At 42.8% G+C, this 20,817-nt stretch overlaps 2 protein-coding genes across 6 annotated transcripts in view; both read left to right on the top strand.

Annotated features, from left to right (window-relative positions):
• Positions 1-14,362, top strand: part of MYO9B (myosin IXB) — a 41,009-nt gene extending 26,647 nt beyond the window's left edge. For 2 of the 5 annotated variants that reach the window (XM_065652400.1, XM_065652402.1), the window contains exons 17-42: positions 361-400; positions 897-1,019; positions 1,467-1,547; positions 1,735-1,845; positions 2,378-2,500; positions 2,779-2,928; positions 3,037-3,203; positions 3,595-4,554; positions 5,084-5,150; positions 5,540-5,670; positions 6,230-6,387; positions 6,521-6,711; positions 7,180-7,278; positions 7,771-7,947; positions 8,430-8,471; positions 8,934-9,045; positions 9,220-9,290; positions 9,738-9,930; positions 10,248-10,376; positions 10,519-10,624; positions 11,022-11,153; positions 11,703-11,826; positions 12,272-12,319; positions 12,813-12,952; positions 13,238-13,365; positions 13,515-14,362. In XM_065652400.1, the coding sequence (XP_065508472.1) occupies positions 361-400; positions 897-1,019; positions 1,467-1,547; positions 1,735-1,845; positions 2,378-2,500; positions 2,779-2,928; positions 3,037-3,203; positions 3,595-4,554; positions 5,084-5,150; positions 5,540-5,670; positions 6,230-6,387; positions 6,521-6,711; positions 7,180-7,278; positions 7,771-7,947; positions 8,430-8,471; positions 8,934-9,045; positions 9,220-9,290; positions 9,738-9,930; positions 10,248-10,376; positions 10,519-10,624; positions 11,022-11,153; positions 11,703-11,826; positions 12,272-12,319; positions 12,813-12,952; positions 13,238-13,365; positions 13,515-13,954 (4,243 nt within the window). In that variant the 3' untranslated portion in view covers positions 13,955-14,362. Of the gene's footprint in view, positions 1-360; positions 401-896; positions 1,020-1,466; positions 1,548-1,734; positions 1,846-2,377; positions 2,501-2,778; positions 2,929-3,036; positions 3,204-3,594; positions 4,555-5,083; positions 5,151-5,539; positions 5,671-6,229; positions 6,388-6,520; positions 6,712-7,179; positions 7,279-7,770; positions 7,948-8,429; positions 8,472-8,933; positions 9,046-9,219; positions 9,291-9,737; positions 9,931-10,247; positions 10,377-10,518; positions 10,625-11,021; positions 11,154-11,702; positions 11,827-12,271; positions 12,320-12,812; positions 12,953-13,237; positions 13,378-13,514 lie in introns of all 5 variants that reach the window. The other 3 variants (XM_065652405.1, XM_065652404.1, XM_065652403.1) reach the window with 3 other exon arrangements.
• A 667-nt stretch (positions 14,363-15,029) lies between these two features.
• On the top strand, positions 15,030-19,622 carry USE1 (unconventional SNARE in the ER 1). The gene is made up of 8 exons (XM_065652794.1): positions 15,030-15,148; positions 15,347-15,396; positions 15,624-15,702; positions 15,907-16,059; positions 16,290-16,308; positions 17,041-17,071; positions 17,302-17,464; positions 17,684-19,622. Exons 1-8 carry the CDS (start codon positions 15,047-15,049, stop codon positions 17,864-17,866), a joined length of 780 nt encoding a protein of 259 aa, XP_065508866.1. The 5' UTR covers positions 15,030-15,046; the 3' UTR covers positions 17,867-19,622.
• Positions 19,623-20,817: the final 1,195 nt, after the last annotated feature.

The following is a 20,817-nucleotide window of genomic DNA, read 5'->3' as shown; positions in this document are numbered from 1 at the left end:
ATGCCTTAGTATCGTGATAAGAATTCAGTGACTGTTCAGTTAGCCAAATAAAAAAACTTCCACAAGAACACTCTATGCAACAGTGCAGCTTTTGATAGCTTTAACTTTAGAGAAAATGTTTCACTTTTGAAAGCTTCCAATACCTACAGACTCAATTTAAAAACAAAATCTTGTTGCGAAGCAGTTTGCATTTCTGGCATTGATCACTTGTGAGAGATGTGCACGAACACGCCCGCTGCTGTTGTGCTGATTTCCTTCTGTCCTTCATCTTGCCTCATAAATTGCACCAACTTATTGTTTGCTGAAATAACCAAAAATTATGTGTATTTTTTTCTTAAATGACCTTTAATGTTTTAACAGGAAAAGTAGAGGTATCAAGCAAAAGCAGATCATTCCCAAGGTAAAGTTATTCAGTAAATTTAGATTTCTTTTGTTTGTTTCTTTCACTTTGAACTTTCATTTTGATTGATAGAACTCATTTCAGAAAATACTGTTTCATAGTGTAGGGAAGTTTTAGAGGTTAAAGGATACGACTTCCTTTTGACAATCTAAAAGATAAGTAAATGTTCACCTTTGTAAGAAGAGCTGAACAGGAAAAAATTGTGAATTGGCATCTGTTTAAATAGACTAGAGATGCCATTTCTAATCAAGTCATGGAAGGCAAACACAGTGTTTACATAATTCACCTTGTTCACCTTACGCTCTTGGGATGGGACAATGTAAAAGTTTCACTCTTAAGAAGGTTCTTTGGTCCAAAATAGAAAGAGTCATGAAGTGTAACATCGTTTAATGTGGAGCTCTAGGTAGTTGATTTTTCTTCTTACTCATTTTGATGCAGATGGAAATATTTCCCCTTCACTTAAGAGACCTTGTTGTTTATGAAAACTTTCTTGTAGAACTTGCTGGATTCCAAATCTCTGAAGCTCATCGTAAGCATGACCCTGCATGATCGAACCACAAAATCTCTCTTGCACTTGCACAAAAAGAAGAAACCCCCCAGCATCAGTGCGCAGTTCCAGGTGGGTGCACCCTGACCTCATGGGAACAGACCTTCTTGGTCTGGTCTAGGCTGAGCTTGCTTGAAAAACAAACTGGTTTTTATTCCTTGGATTTGTTTAAAGTAGGATTTATTACTTGATTACGGTTAGACTACGTTTAGAGATCACCGTTAGGCTAGGAAACGTTAGTTCGCTTGTACAATCAGCCTCATCCTTATATGCAGATGTAGCGCTATTGTAACATCATATGTAAACCCCACTTCTTACTATCTTGAGAAAAAGTGAAAAAAACCACAAGGATCCGCTGTGCAGTACGGGAGAACCTCCGTATTGGATGAAATAGGATTTGTATAGCTATCACACCTGAAAGAACCTTGTTTCTGAGGAAGAAGCTGTACTGCTGTCAACTGCAACTCAAAATGGGGATATCTGGAGACAAAATAAATGTTTCTGCCTATTTCATTTCAGACTTCACTTAGTAAGTTACTGGAGACTCTGGGTAAAGCTGAACCCTTCTTCATCCGCTGCATCCGCTCCAATGCTGAGAAGGTAACACTGAGCTGAGTGCTGAGGATCTTGCTCTTCCAGCCCTGTAATATCTCTTTCAATTTGTTCACTGTCATTCTGTACAAAAGTAAAGGGCAACCAGGGTCCAAAACCAGAATGTGCTTTTTCTACTGGACAGAAATAGGACTCTTCAGGCATTTACGAGCTGTTCACTGCTAATCTTTTTCAGAAAGAGATGCTTTTTGATGAAAACTTGGTGCTTCAACAGTTAAGATACACTGGCATGCTAGAAACTGTGCGGATCAGAAGATCTGGCTACAGTGCCAAATATACATTCCAGGTACGTGGAAGTGGATTATGCATTCAGAAATAGCTGCTCTTTTTGGAAAAACACTCATTGCCTCGGAGTCTTTTGTGTTTCTCTTCACATGAAGCTCATGACCACTTGGAATGAACTGTAAAAATTCATGGTAGTTTTGACAGAAGTAACATGTTGTAGTATAAACTATTGTGTGAGGCATCTACCAGTAAGTTGTTCGACTTGTTGTGTGAAGGAAAAGCATTCTGAGGATTGTGCTGCGGGTATGATCAACCAGTGCTGCACGTCACTGTCTGCATATGTGAACTAGTTGTCTAGAAAACGCTCTGTGTGTGTTTAGCTTTATAGATCACATATAGGTGATCTTTACTGTTCATTTGAGGTTGAATGAAGACTGTTTTACAAAGTAGGAAAAAATAGCTCAATTTGGAGTGAGATATAAGTACTTTTAAACCCCTGTAGCACAGATAGCTTAATTTGAGAAATCTAGTTAAAATTCTAAACTTGTGAATTGCCTTCTCACTTTGATCTCTTGCTGCCTCTGCCTTTGCAGGAATTCATAGACCAATTTCAGGTGTTACTGCCCAAAAATGCCAAAGCCTCTAAGGAAGACATTTGTGTTTATTTGAATAAACTAAAACTGGATGAAAACTACTATCAAATAGGAACGACCAAGGTCTGTGAAACTTTGCATAAGCCACTAAGAAATACTGATGTACACTGCAAAATTTAGGGCAGTTCATTTACACATTACTCTTTTCTGCATTTTGTATTTAAATTAGCAGGTTTTAGCTCTTGTAAATGTTGACACAGATGTCAGTAGTTGCCTCATTGGTTTTTTGTCAGCTGATAAGGTTTGGTTCAGTAATAAGTGTTACTATGCTCATTTTTTTAGCTTGTGGAGATGCCTCCAGCAGAGACTCTTTATTGATGAACTTTTCTTTGACTGAGCAGGTCTTTATGAAAGAGGCTGAACGCCAGGTGCTACAGGATACACTACACAAAGAAGTGATCAGGAAAATCATCCTCCTTCAGAGCTGGCTCAGGATGGTTTTAGAACGGAGACGCTTCCTCAGGACACGGCAGGCAGCCATCGTTTTACAGGTATCTTCGAGAATTGCCAGGTCTTGTCTTCCTAAAAACCAAACTCCCTCAAAGAACGCTCCCCACTGTGAAGTACCCCTCTCTTATTTTAGAAATCTCCCCTCTTAGGCTTGCTGGCGCTCCCGCTGCGTTAGGATGGCGCTGCAGAGGAATAACGCTGCCGTTGAGATTCAGTCAGCGTGGCGAAGGTACAGGGAGCGCAAACGCTACCTTGAGCAGAGGAGGAGAATTTGTCTCCTGCAAGCCGTGGTCAGAGGGCATCTCCAGCGCAAGAGGTGAGGGAAGAGGAGCAATACGATATGAAAACATGCGTTTTAATCACTTGGCTACTGGGCTTCACTTGCCAGGCTCAGCTTCGGTGTGATATGTTGACTTAGTAAGCAACTTAAATATCGTTATTACCATGTGAAACTGCAGCTGGTAGCAAATGGCTACTGGTGTGTGGAAACTGGTTGAGCACTTCGTACTGGCGCGTTCTTCAGCTGAGCCGCGCTGGTGCGTGCCAGTTTGAGGAAGCAGCCGTCCCGGTGGTCATACTGGGATTGGAAGTGTATTTGCACTTTGTGGCTGTGCTGCCGTTTAAACTGCTGCATTTAAACAGTTGGGAACTTTTCTTGACTGCTGCACATTAAACGTTTGTGTTTTCATCGTACAAATTCTTAACAGGTTTCAGAAAATGGTCATGGAAAAGCAGAAAGCTGAAGAAAAACAGAGAGAAATGCAGGAAGATCAAGACAGAGAGAATGATGAGAGCAAGGATGAGCTCAGTGAACCAGCAACAGCTCCGTTGCCTGTGAAACACGAGTCAGAGCTGGATGAAGCTGTTGGGGACAGAAACGAAGCACCGAATGAGGAAGCTGAAAACATGAGCTCATGTGAAAAAGCCGCGTTTCCCCAGAAGAATGTGGCAGAGGCTTCGGAGAAAGCAGCAAACAGCCGAGAGAAACGCGAATCTCGCCGGCAGAGGGGGCTGGAACATAACGAGTTACAGAACAAGCACGTCCTGTTTTCCTTTGAAGGACCATCTTTGCTGTGCCACGAGGAACAAACCTCTTCTGAAGAGGCTCTGGAAACTGTTCCAGGGCCAGAGAAATCCATAGCACAAGATACTGTCCCCCAAGGAAGTAGCGAGGGAGGGAAAAGTCCAAATGAAGAAAAAACTCTTTCAGACACCCCACTGTCAAGCAAGACAAAAGAAAGCGGTTCTATTCCTGAGCAACCACCTGGATCAGAAGGGGAAAAAGTAGATGATAAGGCAGTTGGTGGAATGAAAACACAAGGGAATCAAAATAACCAGATAAAAGGCAGCCAAAGCTTCACCTGCCCTGAAAGGCCGACAAATCTTGCACTGAATCTTCATCATACACTGTCTGCTGCTGGGAGCTTTCAAAATTCAGCTGAATGCTGGGCAGAGAAAAACAAACGTCTTGTTCAGAAGACAACCAAAGATCTGGATAGTCCCACTTCTTCCCAAATCCAGAGATATGTGGATGACCCAGGGAAACTAAAGTACAAGAGAGAGAAGTGGAAAGGGAAGAGACAGACCGATGCTGGTCAGAACGAGATGCTGAGCCAGTCTCTGGATGAAAGAACACGGGCGGATAAGTCTCCTCAGGATCAGCTAGAGTAAGGGCAGCTTCCGACTTATTTTGACTTTTTCCAGAAAACGGGTATCTGTAATATTTAAAAATAGATGGAGGACTCCTGAGAGCCTGGGAGAAAATAGAGCTGTGAACAACCGCTGCTTTTCCTTGGCTGCCAGTCCCCAGTCTTGCTGTTGAGTTTGTATGGGTCGAATGTTTTCAGAAGCAAACAAAAGATATAAAGCCTGCCGTGCTGGATTAAAATGGAGAGTCAGGGCTTCAGTTAAAGTAGTGGCTGGAGTTTATTTTCATGTCTCTTTCGACCATTGAAAACAAGATTTTATTGGCCTGCAGTTTGCAAGCATCATCCTTCTGATATGGCAGGAAATCTGGCATACCCATTTTTTAATTTCTCCAGTACATTTTGCATTCAAAAGGGAGTTGCAAGAGTTGATCAGGATTCTCTCTCAGATGTAACATTGTTATGTGGGTTATTTAAAAAGTGGTAAATACTAAGAGGCTACAGACTTCTAGAAAATATATATTCTGAAACTAATCTTGTAACATTGCAGGAAGAAGGGGAATTCATCTTCGTTAAGTGATCTCTCAACACTGGCCCAGTCTGTTGCCATGAATCAGGTACTGGTGCTGTTGTACATCTTTATACTTCATTGTCCTTGTCTTTAAGTAGTGAAGATTTGTGAATATTTTGCTATATTGTGTTCTGTATGCCTGTGTTCCTTTCAGGTTGATTTTTTTTTTTTTTTTTTTTTTTTGCTTGATATCCTTATTAAAAAAATTCATTAGCAAATATTGTACAATTTGAAAAGTTAATTTTTAATAAATGGACCCTTGGTCAAAGCATTAAATATACTTGGATCTTATATTAGTAAGCTAATATCTATTGAATAAAGTGTTTTGTCGTGATGAAGCAAACTTCTTTCCACCATTCTAGTTTTTAAAACCACTTAAAGGATCTATTTCACTTAATATTTAGGTTTTTTGACTACTCCTTCTCTCTGCTGCAGCAATCACCAGATACGATAGAAGAAGAAAAAGGCAGCAAGAAATATCCTGTGCAAAAGAAGGCCAGTGACCTCTTACCTACCTCAGATGCAGTGGTTTCCATGCAGTCAGCAAGTCAGCAAATAGACACCAAGTGCGTATTCTGTGTGTGCCTGGCCTGCCTTTAAGAAAATTTAAAAAAAAGGAGGGGAGATTTTTCACTGGTGCATAACACTTGTCTTTCAACTGGTTCTTTTTAACTGAAAAACCACCATCCAAGCTCAGATCAAAGATCCGTGTAGTGTACGGTCATCCAGACTGAGAAATAAGACACCACGAGAACAGTTTAAGAACGCAGCAAGCGTATAATAATATAATGCCATTGCCTTCCCTGCTCCTCCAGCTTCTGGCATCTGCAGCTCAGGGACTCCCTGAGCCAGAAATGATGTCCTGGATCTGTGATGTGTTGTCTCTGTGTACATTCAAGGTAGTTAGTGCTCTAATCTAGTAGATATCGGAATGTCCAGATGTGCGTTCAGACTGTCCTGCCTTTTCCCTGCTGCTCAGTTTTTCTGCAGGTAGGGCCTTAGAGGACGTGTGTGCAGTGGAGGTTAATCCTGTCCTGGCTGTAGCTGGACTGTTAGAAGAGCCTCTTGTCCTAGAGCCAACTTCCATTACTCATCTGACAAACTTGTATCTGCTTTTATGTTCAGGTCTGCTTTTAAAAGTCCTTTGCGTAGACTTTTGGGGAAAAAGCCGGATAAGAAGATTCCAAGGGAGAGTCCTGATATGATTGATGAAGGAGACGGCCTCTCCCTTGTGTCTTGTATTCTCTTTCCAGAAACAGGAGGAACCCAGAAACTTTCAGAAGGTGAGTTTCTTTGACTTAATCCCCAGCTTACTAATAACCATCTTTTCTGTAAAGTTTTGCATGGCTCCTGAGGAAACAAATGCTGTAAAATGCAGTCATCCTGCTTTAATATCCAAATTAATTTCTTTCCCAGCTTCTTCTGGACAGTCAAGTCGCCTCCCGGCAGGGGAGCGCCCTGCAAAAGAGAGCAGTAAAGCAAAGAAGAACCGAACGATAAAGATCAGCAAGATCTCGAGTGTGTCTCAGAACTGGCGAGCTTCCATGGTCCGGGAGATTGCAAACGCCAATGAACTGAAACATCTTGATGAATTCCTCCTAAACAAGGTAAAAGGCACTAGGATAAAATTCCAGTTTATGTTCACTGTTTGTGTGGAATTTTAAAGACTGCTTTTCTGGTTGCAAGTTTATATGATGATTTAAAGCCAAGGGGACTTGATTTGGTAGCTTGATCAAATTAGGTCTGTATGAAGACGCTTCCTATTCCTTCCTTTGTCTGTGAGTCCGTTATATTATATTTAATCCTGGTGGCACTTGTGATAGCTCAACATTTGTTTAGAAACAAGCGAGCAGCAAAAGTATTTATAAAAAAGAAGCATGAGTCGTAAGGAAATAAAGTTCTTTAGAGCCTACTTACCTACCTGACTCCTATTTTTGTACCATCACAATGCATTAAGAAATGTTATTTTAAGTAACTGGAGTGGCCATAGATGACTAAGCCCAGCAACTGAAGCTTAACACTGCTTGGATGTTCTTGTTTTAGTGAAATTTGATGCAGATGTGTTTCCCTTCTAGATCAACGACTTACGCTCCCTGAAGTCTGGTGTTGAATGTTTGTTTTTTGAAGCCACAGAGAAGTTTAGAGGAAACATCAAGACCATGTACTCTGCTCCTGTAAGTAGTAAGTCTCAAAAGTTGGTAGGTAATGAATGAATCATCTGCAGTTTAAACGCTTGGCCTACAGCTCTTTAACAAAGCAATTCTCAGCATAAATTCAAAGCTGATTGTTAGACTTGAAAAAGAACGTTTTCCAGTTCTGCTGTATTCTTAAGCAGGCTGGTTTGTTTCCTGTTTCTCATTCACTCTGCCATAACTTATTTTTAGAAATGGATGGATTTTGCTGTCTTCAGCCTCTTCACGGTGCTGTGTTTAAACACCAGAGAGGTGCCAAGAGCTTTTCCAATATTCTCCCGACACAGCCATGTCTCGGCCACGTGCCCTTCTCCGGTGTAGTGAGAAGTGTGCTCATTTGTGTCAGTCATGGGCCGCTCTCTTTAATTGCGAGCACGCTTTCTCGCCTCTGAACTTAAACACATAACAATACAAAACTGTCTCAACGTTATCCAGAAATACTATCTTCTGAATAATCTTTTTTTCTTTCTCTAGAATGGGCAAATCCACGTTGGCTACAAAGATCTGGTGGAAAATTACCAGCTTCTAGTTACAAATCTGGCCAAAAAAAGGGAAGAGAAAGAAGTCAAGCTGGTTTTGAATCTCTTCCAGTCCCTTCTGGATGAATTCATCAGAGGATATACAAAAAAAGAGGAATCTGAGCAGCCCAAGGTATAAAACACACTGACACTGGCTGATGGGCTGATCGAACAATGTTACTCTTATAGGATAAGGAACCTGTGTTACCTCAGAAGCCTTTTCCATAGTGTTCTTCATTATTTGGGAAACGCTTTCCACACGTGAATCATGCATAGAACAAATTCTGAGTGCTGATACACCTTGTTGGAGTTGCTCATTATTTAACTCACTCTTAACATGTTTGGAATCTTAAAGTGTTTGTGCATTTTCTTTGGTGAAAACTTAGTTCTCTGAAGGTGTTAGAGATGGAACTGCTTTGTCATCAGGCGGGGAACTCAAGGGATTTTTAGTAAGTTGCTGGTGTGATCACAGACAACCCTTGTACTGAGCTGAAGCTGCGGTATAGGGGCTCAAATGTCTGGAGGTGAAACAGAGTTGAGGAAACTGAATAGGAAAAAAAAAGGGAATGGAATGTCTCAGTTTCAAAGACTTAACGCCAGTTCTGTACTCTGCAGCAAACCAAAGCCCAGAAGAAGAAACGAAAACAAGATCGTGCAGTAAGTACTTTTCTTTTTGCAATAATCCGAGTTCGCAGCTGTACTCGCAGAACACAGAGAAAAACAATGTTGGAAGAACTTTATTTTGTGCTGAACTTCTGTTTTATTTTGCATGCTGAATCACCCCTTTTATGAAGACAATATAAAACTATTTTCCGTAAATCAAAGATCCTCCTTATGCAGTGACACATGGTATTCTAGCATTTTTTGCTTGTTCATAGCATCTTTTAGAACCTAATGGCTTTCTCAATAACGGGACTCTTTAAAGGAAAATACTACTAAATATTAATGATGAACTATAGCTCGTGTATTGTACTGATGAGCTTTAACCAAGGCGGCAAGTCCATTATGAAATGACCCAAAGCCATCAGCTGTAATTGTAAAATAAAAGTGGAAAACCGAAGATAGGCTGGATAGTTATTATTTTTAAAATTTTTTTTATTTCTTCCTGTCTCCCACCAGATTGAAGAACACAATGGCCACGTGTTCACCAACTACCAAGTGAGCATCCGGCAGTCGTGCGAGCACTGCTCGTCCTACATCTGGCCCATGGAGAAGGCCTGTCTGTGCAGCGGTGAGTGGAATCGCCTCCTTCCCGCTCGCTTTACAACTCGTGCGCGTCGCTTGTAACCTGGGCTGGGCGGGCTTAGCAAGCACTACATGCAGGTTATATAGTAAGTGAATGAGACAAGATACTCGGCATCTTCATGTGATTTGGAATGTTTGTAATAATTGCTTCTCCCTCTAGTTTGCAAGTTGACTTGTCACAAGAAATGCATGTCCAAGATACAGAGCAGCTGTACGTCCTGCGGAAAAAAGGTAAGAACTGTAGATCTGGGATGCAATGCTGTGATACGAGTCGTGTGCTAAATGCTGCTTTTTTTTCTTGGCAAATGAGCAGTGGACTGAATAAAAATAGCTTGAAAGTTGGTTTGCTTCTGCCTGCGTATAGTCGGAGCCAGGCCCTGCAGTTGCAGAAACAGAAAATTATTATAAAAGGTGAAACTCAAGCTAATTTCGGAACTCCTCCTTAAAAGTATGTGTGCTGTGTTGGACAAACTGTTGAAGAAATCCTCCTCTGTGTACCCTAAAATTTCTTTATTGCTGCAGCTCCAAAAATCTACCTTATGATCCAAGGCTTGTAGCAAGCTAGAATAAAACACTTGGCTTTTGTTTCTGGAAGCATAAGCTAATTGCAGCATGAAACAATGGAATTTTCTACCTTGGAAACAGGTATTCACAGTGCTTGACCTGTTTCAATTCCAGAATGAACAGGATGCAGAACCACGTCATTTTGGAGTGTGTGTGAGTTCCCTGACCAGCGAGAGAAATTCAGTGCCCATTGTCCTGGAGAAGCTGCTGGAGTACGTGGAGATGCACGGGCTCTACACCGAAGGCATTTACAGGAAATCGGGGTCAGCAAATCGAATGAAGGAGCTGAAACAGTTGCTGCAAGCAGGTCAAGCAATGTTGTGCACCCTTTTGACTTCCTTGTATGCCACCAGTTTTCCTTGCAATTCTTTTCATCTGAAAGTATCTGCCACTCTGGGGTGTTTTAAAAACAGCTTTTTGGTGGCCATGTGGGCTGTGTTATTTTTGTTGGCTGGAAAAAGCCACTTAGTAGATATAAGTGACTATCAGCACACTTCCTTTTCTTCTGAATCGCCACTTTGATGTGGTGAACAGGAGACTTGAATGTTTCTAATCTGATTTCTTTGAGGTCCCATTCTGTACATCGAAAGAACGAACCGCTCAAAATAAAACACTTCTTTTCAGATCCAAACTCAGTGAAACTGGAGAATTACCCTATTCACACTATTACGGGGATCCTTAAGCAATGGCTACGGGAATTACCAGATCCACTAATGACATCTGCGCAGTACAATGATTTTCTCCGAGCTGTAGGTAGGTTTTAGAGATGTTTGAAGGCTTCCCTTCATCCTGTGTTTTCTTCTCCTTGATGTTCTGGACCAGATCTTGCTGGCCAGATGGTTTTCAGTTAGCGTTGCACATCAATTCTCATCTTGTGCTTTCTCCCCTTGTGCAGAGCTACCAGAAAAACAGGAGCAGCTCTGTGCCATTTACAGTGTCCTCGAACAGCTTCCGCAAGCAAATCATAATACCTTGGAGCGACTCATCTTCCATCTGGTCAAGTAATGAGTTTAATTACTTCATTTGGAGAGGAACTCTTGGGATAAATGGTACTGGTAAAGCGGCTGCTCTTAGCCGAGGAACTTGATAATTTTCTAAGCAGTTCTATTAACACAGGGAAAAGGGATTTTTAAAGAGGAGGCACTGAGTCACCAGACATACTTGGAGAGACTGCCAGACCAGCTTAACCTGGGTGGCTTCCTGTTCCTTTTTCTGACGCATCAAACTTTTTCTACTTTAGTACATGTAAAATAATTTAAAAACACTACTTTGAATGCTGTATGTACTTAATACCCTAGAGGCATCCTTTCATGTTATTTGTTTGATCAGACCGCTTGTATTCTAGGAAAGTTTGCTTTAAAAATCTTTTGGTTTTTTGTTCTGAACGTGGAATTTCAGAGTGGCTTTGATAGAAGATGTCAACCGCATGTCACCCAATGCCTTGGCCATTGTTTTTGCTCCGTGCCTCTTGCGTTGTCCTGATACCTCTGACCCCTTAACCAGCATGAAGGATGTTTCAAAAACAACCATGTAAGTTTGAGCAGTCTGCTGCAAAGTAGGACTTTGAAATTTGATGGCAGGCCAGTACTACTCCCTGCATTTGTTACAACCATATTTATATCAAGCTGAAACTCAGGGTTAAGAGTTGATAAATTCTGGCTCTGGTAGTGCTGCTGATTGATATGCCCTTCTCTGACTCCTTCCACCTGTCTGAAGTTTACAAGCTTAAAGTAGGATGATTTATAAACCTTCAGTATCAGGTTTGCATTTTACATCAAGATAACATTTTGGTGGGATTGTACACTAATTATATATATTTTGCTGCCATACAAGCCATAATAAACTGTTGGATATAGAATTAAACTGTCCCCTGCATATTTGAAACCCCCTGATAATTTCTTCTGCATTGTTCCTTGAACTGGAGAAGGTTCTGTCCTTGATCCTCTTGGTTCTCCTCACCCTCCAGCAGCTCTGGCTCTCTGAATGTCCCTCGCAATCCTCACTGCATGGCTGGCCTCGCGTCTGCCTCCGATGAAAACACTACGAAGCTGCTCAATAAACTCTTGCGCTTTTGTCCAGGTGTATCGAGATGCTCATAAAGGAACAGATAAGGAAGTACAAGGTAAAAATGGATGAAATAAATCAGCTGGAAGCAGCTGAGAGCATCGCTTTTCGACGACTCTCATTGCTTCAACAGAATACGGTAAGTGTTGAAATAAACCACAGAACCACACCATCAGGCAGGAAGCATCCCCTCAATTTCTTGGGAAGGGTTGTGCTATTATTTATCCTGTCCTTCCCATTCAGTAAGTCAAAGACCAATTGCAAGATAAGAAGAAAAGGGATTCGCACTTGCCCAAAGCTGTAGGTAGGACCTCTAAATAAATATACAGCTGCACTGGAGTCCAATAAATGAAGGTGCAAGGGTGAGGATCTGCTCTCGCAGTGCTGAAAATCTATCTCCATGTAATTCAGTCAGAACTGACATTGCTGAGTCTATGTGGCGAAAGAGTTCCTTCAATCCAGAGGTGGACAAAAATATGCAAAAATACGCTTGTTCTTTTGTTTTTGTTGTACTGATTGAAACAAACCAAACTCTGTCTGCTCAGAAGCCGCATATAGTGAATTTCGTCTTCATCTCTCTCTAGCTCTGGCCTATAAAACTTGGGTTTTCTTCCCCGTATGAGGGGATGCTGGTATGTACTTTCAAAGTGCACGTGGTTTTTCTTACGGTACTATTGCATGACTAAAATACTCACTATGTGCATTTTAACTTGGTTTTAAATACTTGTTTTGAACAATCGAGGCTGCATGTATTGGTGCAACTTTCTCCCCAGACTGCATGCAGGGCTGCTGGTTCTGTCATCACTTGGTGTTTTACAGAAATTCTGAATGTAACTTGTATTGGATGTAATAATGTTACTTACAAGTGACTACTAAAACTAAGCTGAGGCTGATAAATCAAATTACTATGCTTAAAAAAAAAAAGGTAACAAACCCATAGAAATCAGGTGAATAGAAACATTTCTGTTACTTTTGGAAACATTTGTATGGGTAACTAACAGCTCTTCATCAACCCTGTCATGAGTTTACCCTACTCATTTGTCTTCCACCTTGCAACTAGTAGACACTCAAGACTTGTGTTGCTTCTTAGGACTGAGATGTGTTACAGGCACACTTGTCTTGCAGAGTAAAAGCTCGCAGGCCAAAGGAAATGACAGTGGCAACTCGGAACTGGACTTGCTGCGTGAAGAGGAGGAAGTTTCTGAAGCTGATAACCGGGAAAAGGAGATTCTCATTGATCGCATCCAGTCAATAAAAGAAGAAAAGTAAGTCACCCTTTATCTCTGTAGGTCATGCCCTTTGCAGCTGGAGGTCACACAGGCAATAAAGCAGTGTACCTTTTGTCCAAAGTGGTCTAGTTAATTGTGTTCTGTAGGCCTTTATGAAGGTGAAAAAGAAAATGCAAAGGGTTAACTGAGAGAAAACACCATGAGAATTAATATGATATGACTACACACAGGAAAGTTTACCTCTGAAATAGCTGCTTAACACAGTTGCTTGTAGCAGGGATACCGTCTTTCTAGAGTGCTACAATCTCTGTTTTGATATAGAGAGGATATAACTTACCGGTTACCTGAGCTTGATCAGCGAGGCTCTGATGAGGAAAATGTGGACTCGGAGACCTCAGTGAGCACGGAGAGCCTGCTCGAGGATCGGCCAGGACGGGTGGATACCGAAGGTCAGTATTAAGGTAGTGTGTGTTTTTTTTTATTCTACATCTTTCACAGCATACAGCCAGGTGACCAGATGTTATCTGGTCGCAGTCGCTTGTATCAAGTTACGTTTTTATGCATGCTTTCAGTATCTAAGTATCTTGTTTCTTTAAAGCAATTATTGGATTTCACTGCCGTGCTCAGAGCTCCAGTGCGCCTGCCAAAGACATTTGCAAAGTGCCTTCTCTTTTGCAAACCTCTTCAAATTCTTCCTCCGCATCCCTGCCTTCAAGACACAGATCGTCTTTAACGCTGTCCAAGATTAAAGTGCCCCGTCGAACTCCGGTGATGCCAACAGCAAATATAAAACTTCCTCCTGGGATTTTCAAATGTACAGAAACCCAGGGCAGGATTTCGGCTAACGAAGAGTCTCAAACAGTGGTGAGACGAAGGGAGCAGCCAGCAAGGCGAACTGATAAAATCCACTCTGTATACATTGCACAAGGGTCTGCGATGGCCCACGCTCAGGAACTCTTGGATGAATATGAACCAACAGCAAAAGTAAAACGGAGGTTTTCGGACCCTTACTCTCACATTCCCTGTGTAGAGAAGTGAATTACTTCAGCTGTCTGGACTTTTTTTTGAAGTTGACCCCAGCTTTGGCTTTAACCCTTTGAGGCTGTGAAATGTACAGTGCTGTAAGGGTTGAGCAAGGTTGTTTAAAGCAAATATTCTTCACTTTAAATTAAAACCCTGCAAAGAAAGTAGAGCGTAAAACTTATGTGGAGTAAAATACATGGGTTGAGTGTACAGGAAAAAACCAAGTCCCCCGATTCTGCGGTTGTGCCTTTTTCCATTTGCCTTACAATGGACTCTTAACGGGACCAACAGTGAGTTTGCGTCAGTGTGTGTTGCCTTAATTTTTTTTAATGTTTGTATGACAACTTTCTGTGTGGTTTACAGAGCTGTTAATGTTGTAATAGCCTTAACTGAGACCAAAATATATAAAAACGTTTATTAATACATTGCACTTTTTAAAAATACACGTGTTAGTTTATCAATGTCTGCCTTGTCTAGTGAACAGTTTCTTTGGCTGGAAGCCTTTGATCAGAATTGTGTATCCTTGTGCGATACTTCATAAAGCATTTGGGAATAGCTCTGTGGAATAAGAAGCTCTGAATTCAAGCCTGGGGCGTCACCTCGGGGCTTTTTGGTGCTTTTGGAGCAAAGGTACAACCCAGCAGAGCTGCGTGGAGGTGCCTGCTGTGAGGTGAAACCCCAGAGCGGGAGGCGCCATCAGCCATAAAACATTTTGAAGCAGCAGCAGCAGCAGCCCCAGCCCTTCATGGAATTGATCTGAAATCCCTGTCGGTGGGTGCCCAAGCGAAGGAAGAGCAGAGCTCAGGGGCCCAGGCGCTGCCTCAGGGCTGTGGTGCTGCCACCACAGCGCAGTCACTGCGGCCCTGAGCAGCAGCCACCTCACTAGGGGAGTCCTTTTGGGGGCTTTTGGGGGGGGGTATTGGTTTTTTTTTGTTTTGTGGGGGTTTTTTGTTGTTTGGTTGCTTTGTGGTTTGGTTTAGGGGTTTTTTTTTTTGTTTTATTTTTTACTAAAACTGTGCCTCCCGCCCTTCCCTGCGCCCCGCCCCAACATGGCGCCCGCCTCCCGGAAGTGGCCCCTGAGGCAGCTTCCGCTGCCGCCGGCCCGCCATGGCGGCGACGCGGCTGGAGCTGAACCTGATGCGGCTGCTGAGCCGCTGCGAGGCCCTGGCGGCGGAGCGCCGGGACCCCGAGGAGTGGCGGCTGGAGAAGGTGAGACCCGGCCTCCCGGGGTGGGGAGAGCAGCCGGGAGAAGCGCGGGAGCCTCCTGCCCCTCAGTCCCCGCAGCAGCGCGGTTCGGCTCCTCAGAATAAACTGAGGCAGCGAGCGCTCTGGAGTGCTCAGACCTCGCCTTCAGCTGGGCCTTTGCCAGGCAATATTTCGACTTAAAAGCTTTATTTTTCTCCTCAGTACGTGGCGGCTCTGGAGGACATGCTGCGGGAGCTGAAGCTGCAGTCCTGGTGAGTCCCTGGGAAACCCTGGGCTGCGCTTTTGGGGCTTCCTCAGCCTTTTACCTGCAAGATAAACCTTAAAGAACCATGTGTTGGGTTTTGTCAGTGTTTGGGGGGGGGGTTTTGTGGTTTGTTGGTTGTTTTTTTAAAATTATTGTTGCTTGGAAAAATCACCCGAACAATAGAAAATACTGGTAACTTCTGGGTTTTGTATTATTACTTTTCCATTCCGATAGCAAGCCTGCCCCAGAACTGCTGAATGAATACTCTCGCAAAGTGGATTTCCTAAAGGGACTTTTGGAAGCTGAAAAATTGGTAAGATCTAATATTTCAGCTTGACAAGGCTTAAATATTCTCTGCCTGTGTTCACCTTTTTGCCTGGTTCCTATATTCGCCTTTATCTTTTGTGTCAAAATAACACTTGCTAAAATCTTATTAGTCAATCCTTATAAAAACATGAATAGATACATTGGGGTTTTGTGATATTCGTGTCTTTTCATTACTTTTTCCTACTCGCAGTCTTCATCAACTGAAAAGGCTCTGGCTAATCAGTTCTTGGCCCCCGGCCGTACCCCCACGACAACCAAAGAGAGAACCCCGGCCACCAAAACCGTTCATCTGCAGACAAAGGCTCGTTGCACGGGCAAGATGAGGAGTGAGCTGCTTGGTACAGTATGTTTTGGTGCTGCTGATTCTTTATTGCTGGTTTATAGATGGACTTTTGTTGCGTTCAGCTGCCGTTGGTGGCTGTGCCTCAGTTGTGTCCCAGGCTGGGTGGGGAGTCACTTTTTTCTGGTTTGGACAGTAAATAACTGGGCAGAGGTGCTGTGCTGGGTCTGGAGGATTGTCTTTTATCACTGGCCCTCTGTAATTTCTGTTCTATTTCTCTTTCTGCCTCCCAGGACCCCTCGGCTATGGATGGTAAGTTTAATGTTTTGTTTCCTCTAATTTTAGTTAACCTGAGACTTACAGGGAGAGGAGGAGGAAGGTCAGGTATTAGAGACTGGCCAAAGTGTACTTTTAATTTAGTAGCTCACTTCTTTTCAAGATAGCAGATTTTCAAAGCGAACAAAACCAAAACTCCTCACGGTTAAAGCCTGAGTGTTGTTATCAGTACGGTAGCAGGGACTTGCAGGAACCTATTTTCCTAGAACCCATATAGAAACAGACATTCTAATTATAGAATTAGCAAGGACAATTTACCTTTATTGTTGCTCCTGTTCTCTTCTGCTCTGAGCAGATCATGCGATTTGAGGCACTTAGAGTAGGTGTCGTTCGATTCCTCTTAAATATACAGCCATGGAGGGAACTGGTAGGAATTAATTTGCAGTCTCCATAGCTACTGTTGCGGTGGTTGGATCTGGGCCAATCTAACGTGTCCTGAAAGAGAACACCAAGACACACGGGCTTAACCGGTGCCCTCAGGGTTATGATTCATCTGTTTGTTCTCTCCACTGTGCATTTGTTGTTACATGTTGTCTTTTCCCTGTGGGAAGCAGGGGGGTATTTGAAATCCATATTCCCTGGGGTCGAGGGCCAAGTAGGATGTGGACATCTAAAAATCCCTTAGAGAAAAGTTGTTACTTCAGCTTCTGATTGCATGGCAATTTATAACATGCTAAAACACAAATTTAACTTTTTTTTTTTTTCCAGATTCTGAGGAGTTAAATATAAGGAAGCGCAAGTAAGTCAAAATTTCTCATTTTGGTGCTCTGTTTTTTGGGAACCGCTTTCCCGCTGCCCTTTAAATCACAGATGTACTTCCATTTAGGTGAAGTTCCTCCTGGTGGAAACCGAAACATGATGACCTCAGTTGATTGAACTGTCAGAGCTGCAGAGTCTGGAGAACCCTTGGGAGATCGGCCCACAGGGAAGTACAAGTCCCAATGTGTTTTTCCCCTTACACTCTTGCAGAGGCCTCGCGGCTGATGAGAAGCAGTCAGCAGTGGAGCTGGATGCCATGCTGCAGCACCATCAGGACGTGCAGGAGAAGTTAGCCGAAGAAATGCTAAGTTTGGCCCGCAGTCTCAAAAACAACACTCTGGCCGCGCAGAATGTGATAAAACAAGATAACCAGGTAGCGTGTGTTGAAGTTCCAACCTCTCCGTTTTGCAACTAAGAAGGTTAAAGTGCTGATATGTGAAATACTGTACGTATAACTTGATTCCAGGTGAGATTAGAAGGGAACCTTAGATCTGTCTGTGTCTGTAGTGCAATCGAACCTTTTCTTTGTTGGAAGAAATAGTGTCAGAACGTTCATATCTGAGTGTGAAACTTTGTTCTCTTTGCTCCGCAGACGCTATCGTACTCTCTCAGGATGGCAGACCAGAACTTCGAGAAGCTCAAGGATGAATCTGACCGCCTTGAACAGCACGCAAAGAAATCAGTCAACTGGCTGTTGTGGATAATGTTAATTGTAGTTTGTTTTATATTCATCAGCATGATTCTCTTTATCAGAATTTTCCCCAAACTAAAATGACTCGGGTGTTTTAGACGGCCAGAGAGCAGTTGGAAAGCTCAGCTGGGACGATACCTGTCAGCAATCGATTTCTTTGCTGAGCAATTTATGCTGAGCTGCTAACGGGTTCCTTAGTGGACAGACACAGTCCTGTTTTTAATGTGACTATTGAAAATGTCATGACTCCTAAAAGGCGTTTAATCCATATGAATATAAGTAACAGTCCAAGTCTTAAAATTTTTCCTGTCTTTACAGCTTTACTGAACTAGGACCTTGCTGCCAACAGGATATTTAATTACAAGGTTGTGCACGTACCCAGCTGTAGGGTGGAGGAGGAGAATGCTGCCATTGAGTTGCTGGCCTGGCTCGGGTTCAGAGCAGATCAGCAGGTAAAACTATTCTCAGGCTCACCTTTTTCCAGAGTATTTGGGACTTCAGACTTCGCTAGGAAGTCTGGACTGAAGACGACTGCAAAGAGCTGAAGCTGCGTGCTGTCGCGATGTTTGCTTCCCTTGTTGTATGCGCAAATGTTCTCACTCGCCATCTGTCGTGTTGATGCTTTTGCATCAAGAAATCACTGTAACCCTGGCACCGTGGGATTGTACACATGGTGTTAATGCTCCGTGTGGTGCAGACCTCACCTGTACAAACGTGTTTTCATTGCAAGATGGGAGTGAAGGAAACTGGTGTCTTTGAAAAGAAATGATAACAAATCGGCCTTAACCTTTTGAGCTGAGTTACTCTGTTCAAGAGGTTGGTGTCAAACTTGTATTCTTAAGAGGTCACTACAATAAAGCAGAGATGAACTAAACTGGAATGAATATTTTAAAGCACTGCTACCGCTAGAACAAATGAGACCCTGCAGTAAAGCACGGCTTGTTATGACGGGGTAAGAGCCATTTTTAAGCGCTTGTAAGCTAAAAGCGAACTATTCTGCATCTTTGCCGTTGTTTCCCGAGTCTTCCTCTGCCAGGTGTCGTGTTGAGGTGTGCAGAGCGTTTCACACAAGGAGCAGCAGACAACCCTCCGTGTTCTTTTGCCGTTTCTGTTGCTGTTTTCCCCCCGCGATGGGTGTTTCAGGCCTGTGTGGTGATCACAGCAGCCCTGGGTGGGGGGAAGAGCCCTTCCTCAGGACAATTGAGTTCTTGTGACAATCCGCATCCCGAAGCAGCGGGCTCTGGTTCAGAATTGTTCTTTGTTCTTCACAAAAACCACTGTGTTAATGAAGTCAGTTCACTTTTTCTTTTACATAAAGTATTTTTGTTCATTTAACAGGATGTTTGTAATTTAGTGTGCCATTCACTTACGGATTATCAAATGAGTAATTATACTACAAAGTACAGTTTTTCCTTGTAGCTATTCATCTCTGTGATATGCTTATTCTCTTCAAGCAAACTTGTTACTTACCTTGAACTTTATAGAAATCTGTTGTTGTAACAATCCATTTAAGGACATTTCTACTTTTCCCAGAAGTTTTCTTCAACTGTAGTGTTTGGCATTACACTGTGCTTCGTTAGTGAATGCTGTGTCACCAAATTATTTAATTCTAATTGTTTACTACTTTCCCTGCAGGCATTTCAGTGCCGAGCTCTGAGAGCAGAGGTTGAATATAGCACTGGAATGGGTTTTGTGTGACAGATATTGGAATGATACAACATTAATGCTTCATCATCTATAACATTTTTCCCCTTTATTACTTGAAATAAAATATTCTTTCCAGCTCGCAAAAGACTTGGTGCACCACAGCAGCCAAGTTTAAAGCTGATTTTTGCTATCAGCCATGTGTCAGCTATAACTTTTTTTTTTTAGTAATTGTAGTAATCTGAAAACACTTTGAAGACCGGTGCTAGTCATATTTAGGAGAAACAATCACTCGGCTTTGTGACATTTCGTAGATGGAGTGACGGCTTTTCTTTTTGACCGATGCATGGGTGGCGGTGGTTGTACGATCTGCTACTTCAGCCCTCGGCTCCATTTCTTAGCACGGGGCTCTGATGTGCTTTCAACAGAAGAATGTTATATATAGAAATAGCTTTCTGTGAGGGTCGCAAACATTGTCAAGTGAGAATTGCTTCGCTTTCCCAAAGCTTGGGAAAGCCAGATGCAGAGATGTTTATCAGGCCCAGGGCTGGGCCTTGGTTGGCCTCTTGGCAGGTTACCTCCTTCCAGACTACAAATTAAATAAAATATATAATCTTTTGGAGACTTGGGCCACGTCAGGCTGGTGAATGTGCCGTTTCCATTGATGCTGCTGTAAACCCGAGAATAAAAATATTACGATTAATAGCTACAGGTGTAAAAAAAAAAAAAAAAAAAAAGATAGATAATACAGCAGAGGGGAGCAGAAAATAATAATCTGCTTTCGTGGTGTCCAGATGCCATCCTGAGTCCTGCAGCCCAGAGCTGGCCTGTAGCTCTTGTCCTGATCTGCTCCATGTGCACCCACCAAGCAAGAGTGACATTAAAACCCGGCTTAGCTAAACCAATACCGCCTGCCACATGACACCGCTGTGACATTTCTGGCGTGAGCGCTACCTCCAAATAGGAGATGGAAGTGGGAAGCAGCAGCAGCCAGTGAATAATGGATTAGATACGCCTGATTTGTAACGTTTACATAGAAAGGGTGTGTCTCCTAGTTACAGAACAAACTGGTTATCAAAACGGGAACTAGAAGTTCTGTCTCGTCCAAAATGCAAAAACGTGAGATAAAGCCGCGTGGAATATACAGTTACAGTTCGCTGAACTCCCCTGTCCCTCCAAATTGGATTCTGGATCAGCCAAAACGTGTTAGTGTCAAGAAATTTTTAAAAAGAGATGAAGAAAGAGAGGGGGTTGGGGTGGTGAGGTGTAGATTTGAACTGGTGTAGCCAGTTGGCCCATATGCTGGCTTGGAGAGTGACGCAACCGCAAATTTGCCCGTAGCTGATGGGGAATAGCATGCCCGGCAGCTGTGCAGCGGGTGTGCAAACCGG

This window comes from Caloenas nicobarica, chromosome 27 (assembly GCF_036013445.1).
Source record: "Caloenas nicobarica isolate bCalNic1 chromosome 27, bCalNic1.hap1, whole genome shotgun sequence".
NCBI lineage: Eukaryota > Metazoa > Chordata > Aves > Columbiformes > Columbidae > Caloenas > Caloenas nicobarica.
This window is presented reverse-complemented; position numbering and strand designations above follow the sequence as displayed.

Excerpts from the sequence above, each read along its gene's own strand:
- USE1 (XM_065652794.1), top strand. The coding sequence starts at position 15,047 with ATGGCGGCGACGCGGCTGGAGCTGAACCTGATGCGGCTGCTGAGCCGC. Across the intron at positions 15,397-15,623 it reads GAGCTGAAGCTGCAGTCCTG|CAAGCCTGCCCCAGAACTGC; the intron begins GTGAGTCCCTGG and ends CCATTCCGATAG. Across the intron at positions 15,703-15,906 it reads TTTTGGAAGCTGAAAAATTG|TCTTCATCAACTGAAAAGGC; the intron begins GTAAGATCTAAT and ends TCCTACTCGCAG.